Below are 3090 nucleotides of genomic sequence, written 5' to 3'. Positions count from 1 at the left end.
ACATTGGATTATATTGCTTCAAATAATGGTGTACCCTTCCCAAAAAATTTGTAGCCTTCTTTCAATATTAGAAAATAATATTACAATTATTTCTACAAGTATGAGACAGGTTCTGGCCTTATCATGACCTCATCACCAAAGTACAAATTTCATCATACTTGTTGATTTAGTGATCAGAAACTCACTCAGTAAAAAGATGCAAAAATCTGTTGGTAAAGGAAATAGAATCAGTTGATTATTTCCATGAAAATGAAGGTGGTAGGAATGATAAAAGAGACACAAAAAACTGAAACTGCACGTAAATTAATGCAGATGAAACTGCACGTAAATTAATGCAGATGAAGACACGGTATAGCACAAGGTTATACTTTTACAAGGAGGGCATGGCCGGATTGTTTCCAGTATCAATTTGACTAGTACTTGTTTTATTGATCACCTAGCAGGCTGTCAAAATCAGAATGTAGTATGACCAAAATAATTATTACTTATTATATATATATATATATATCTGTATATTTATATGTATGTATATATAAGAGTGCCACTTACCGAAAAGAATTTGTAATGCCATAAATCCTGCTGTTCTTCATTGTAAATAAAGTCATGGAGTGACAAAAAACTCCATCCAACAGGGTGTGAAATTTTAGTGCACTGTGAGTGATATATCAACAGTAATCTCATATATAAATATAATGTTGTAGTAGTAGTAGTAGTAGTAGTAATCTCCCTTCAAAACAGGTCTCCTTTATCCCAATTAAACCTTCTAAAAGCTGTAAGTTAATTAAAGCTGTAAGTTAAGCAGCTGCTTTTGTTTTTATATAACTTCATTTTTTATTTATTATTTCTTTTTTTTTTTTTCATCTAATTCTCTTCAGTGTGTATTATTTATTAAACATCTCCCTATTCTGTCTGAAACAGTAAATCAAGCACGCACACACACACACACACATACATATATATATATATATATATACAGATACACAGACATGCATATACAGATAAATACAGAGATAAATACACATAAAGGAGTCAAACTGATCTGGTATTATCCTTTCGATAGCCACACAGAAATATGCCCTGGGGTCCTTTAATGACAAAGTAATCACCTAGACAAAAACAATAAAGGGTGCGTAGTAAATAGATTAGTGGCGTTGATTTCTTTACGAGTCATTTGTGGATAGAGTGACACATGTGTGCATGTGTGTGCTCATGTGTATGTATGTGTGTGTGGGGGGGGGGGGGTACTCAGCGCATGTACACATGTCTGTGTGTGTTGAGTGAATACATATATACTGAGATGTAAAATGAAATTCTCCAAAATTCACCCTTAATACATTTAACTACACATGTACAGATGTATATTAAATGCAAACTTGTATACACAGGTTATTTTGTTTTTAACTAGATACACACACTCACACACACACAAATATACATACATATACATACATATATATATATACACATATAGCTAGTATGATCCGCAGGATGTGTAATGTCAGTGTGCCCACACGACAGAGTGTAAGTGCCCCAAGAGAAATGTTGGACATAAGAAGCATCAGATGTGGCGTGCAAGAGAGACGACTGCGCTGGTATGGTCATGTACTGCGTATAGATGAGGAGAGCTTTGTGAAGAAGTGTCTCTCCCTAACAGTGGAAGGAACCTGTGGAAGAGGGAGTCCCAGGAAGAAATGGGATGAGGTGGTGAAGTATGACCTTCGGATGGTGGGCTTCACAGAGGCAGTGACAAAAGACCGAGACCTCTGGAGATATGCTATGATCGAGAAGATCCGGCAAGAAAAGTGAGATCACAGTTGTAGTCTACACCAGTGTCGCATAACCAACCCATTTAAAATGTACCTTTGAACCGTCAGGCGACATGCCGTGTTTGAGGAGACCAATTGAGTCAAGTAAATCAAAATCAAATCAAATCAAATCACAATCAAATTGAAATTGTAGTTGTGGCCGATGCCAGTGCCACCTGACTGACTCCTGCGCTGGTGGCACACAATAAGCACCAGTCATGCATAGGTCAACACCACCATCTATACTTTGTAGTAACACATTCTGTGAAAAGACAAACATTAATCTTTATTTCTGGATTAATTTGAGATTAAATAATCCAGAAAAAAAAAAAAAATCAATTTTTAATTTTTTTTTCATTTTACTTCCTAATGATAATAAACAACTGAAACAAGAAGCAAACAAGGAACCTTCTGCACGGTCAGTCAACCAACAAGAAACTGCAGCTGAAAACCCCTCTGACCAATCTGAGTAAGAGACAGGATGGTCATAAGTGCAAGACATTCAATGATAGGTCTGTCTATAAGGAGCAAACTTAGGACAAAACAACAACAACAACAACAACCAGTTGTAATTCTTCATAACTTAAATACACATTTGCAAACTAAACAAAGATGGGAGCTGATGAAATTTACTGCAATAAACTAGATTTAAATAAAACTAATAAAGTAAAGAACAAGGTAATTGGTGAAGAGTATGACAAAGAAATATAGAAGATGAACAATATATCACAGGTGATCTAAGTATAAAATGATAACAAAAATACAGAAGGCACTATTATTATAAATCTGGGATGATATGATGTGTATAAGCTAACAAAATATATTGGATATATATCACCAATCAGAGCTGAACTGATGTGAGTATAAATTCATAAATAACAAAGTACAGTGAATATATTATAGATAACTGGGTTGATCTGATGTGAATATCAATTAAAATTAATGCAAGGAACAGGAGTTAAAAGAGCTGGGACTACAAAGCAGGATCACACTTAGAAACGTCTATTTAGCTGGTGGTGGAATATGTAAATACAAGACACCACAGCTGATGATGATAATGAGGTTGATTAGGAGGAGGATTAATGAGGAATAAGAGGATGAAGACATACAGGTTTAATATACATATTAAATATAGAGCTTCTAATTGGTTTGTATACCTCAAATGCTTTTCATAAAATAATTGTTTCACACCTAATACAAACATAATTATTAATAGAAAGGAAATGCAAACACATCTAGAAATCCTATATATATATATATATATATATATATATATATATATATA

General features: G+C 34.0%; 1 protein-coding gene and 1 long non-coding RNA gene across 7 annotated transcripts in view; one reads left to right on the top strand and one right to left on the bottom strand.

Moving 5' to 3' along the window:
- Positions 1 to 3090, bottom strand: part of LOC106870788 (homer protein homolog 2) — a 127812-nt gene that overhangs the window by 94894 nt on the left and 29828 nt on the right. The window contains exon 1 of one of the 2 annotated variants that reach the window (XM_014916988.2): positions 550 to 647. The exons of the other annotated variant lie outside the window; for it this stretch is intronic. Within the exon in view, the coding sequence (XP_014772474.1) occupies positions 550 to 605 (56 nt within the window). The 5' untranslated portion in view covers positions 606 to 647. Of the gene's footprint in view, positions 1 to 549; positions 648 to 3090 lie in introns of those variants that run through there. 2 annotated transcript variants of the gene reach the window in all.
- The window catches only part of LOC106870790 (uncharacterized), a 44132-nt gene that overhangs the window by 31149 nt on the left and 9893 nt on the right, over positions 1 to 3090 (top strand). The window lies entirely within an intron of this gene.

The sequence above is a fragment of the Octopus bimaculoides genome, chromosome 15 (assembly GCF_001194135.2).
Source record: "Octopus bimaculoides isolate UCB-OBI-ISO-001 chromosome 15, ASM119413v2, whole genome shotgun sequence".
In the NCBI taxonomy this organism is placed as follows: Eukaryota; Metazoa; Mollusca; class Cephalopoda; order Octopoda; family Octopodidae; genus Octopus; species Octopus bimaculoides.
The sequence above is the reverse complement of the archived record's forward strand: the minus strand, read 5'-3'. Positions and strand labels throughout refer to the sequence as shown.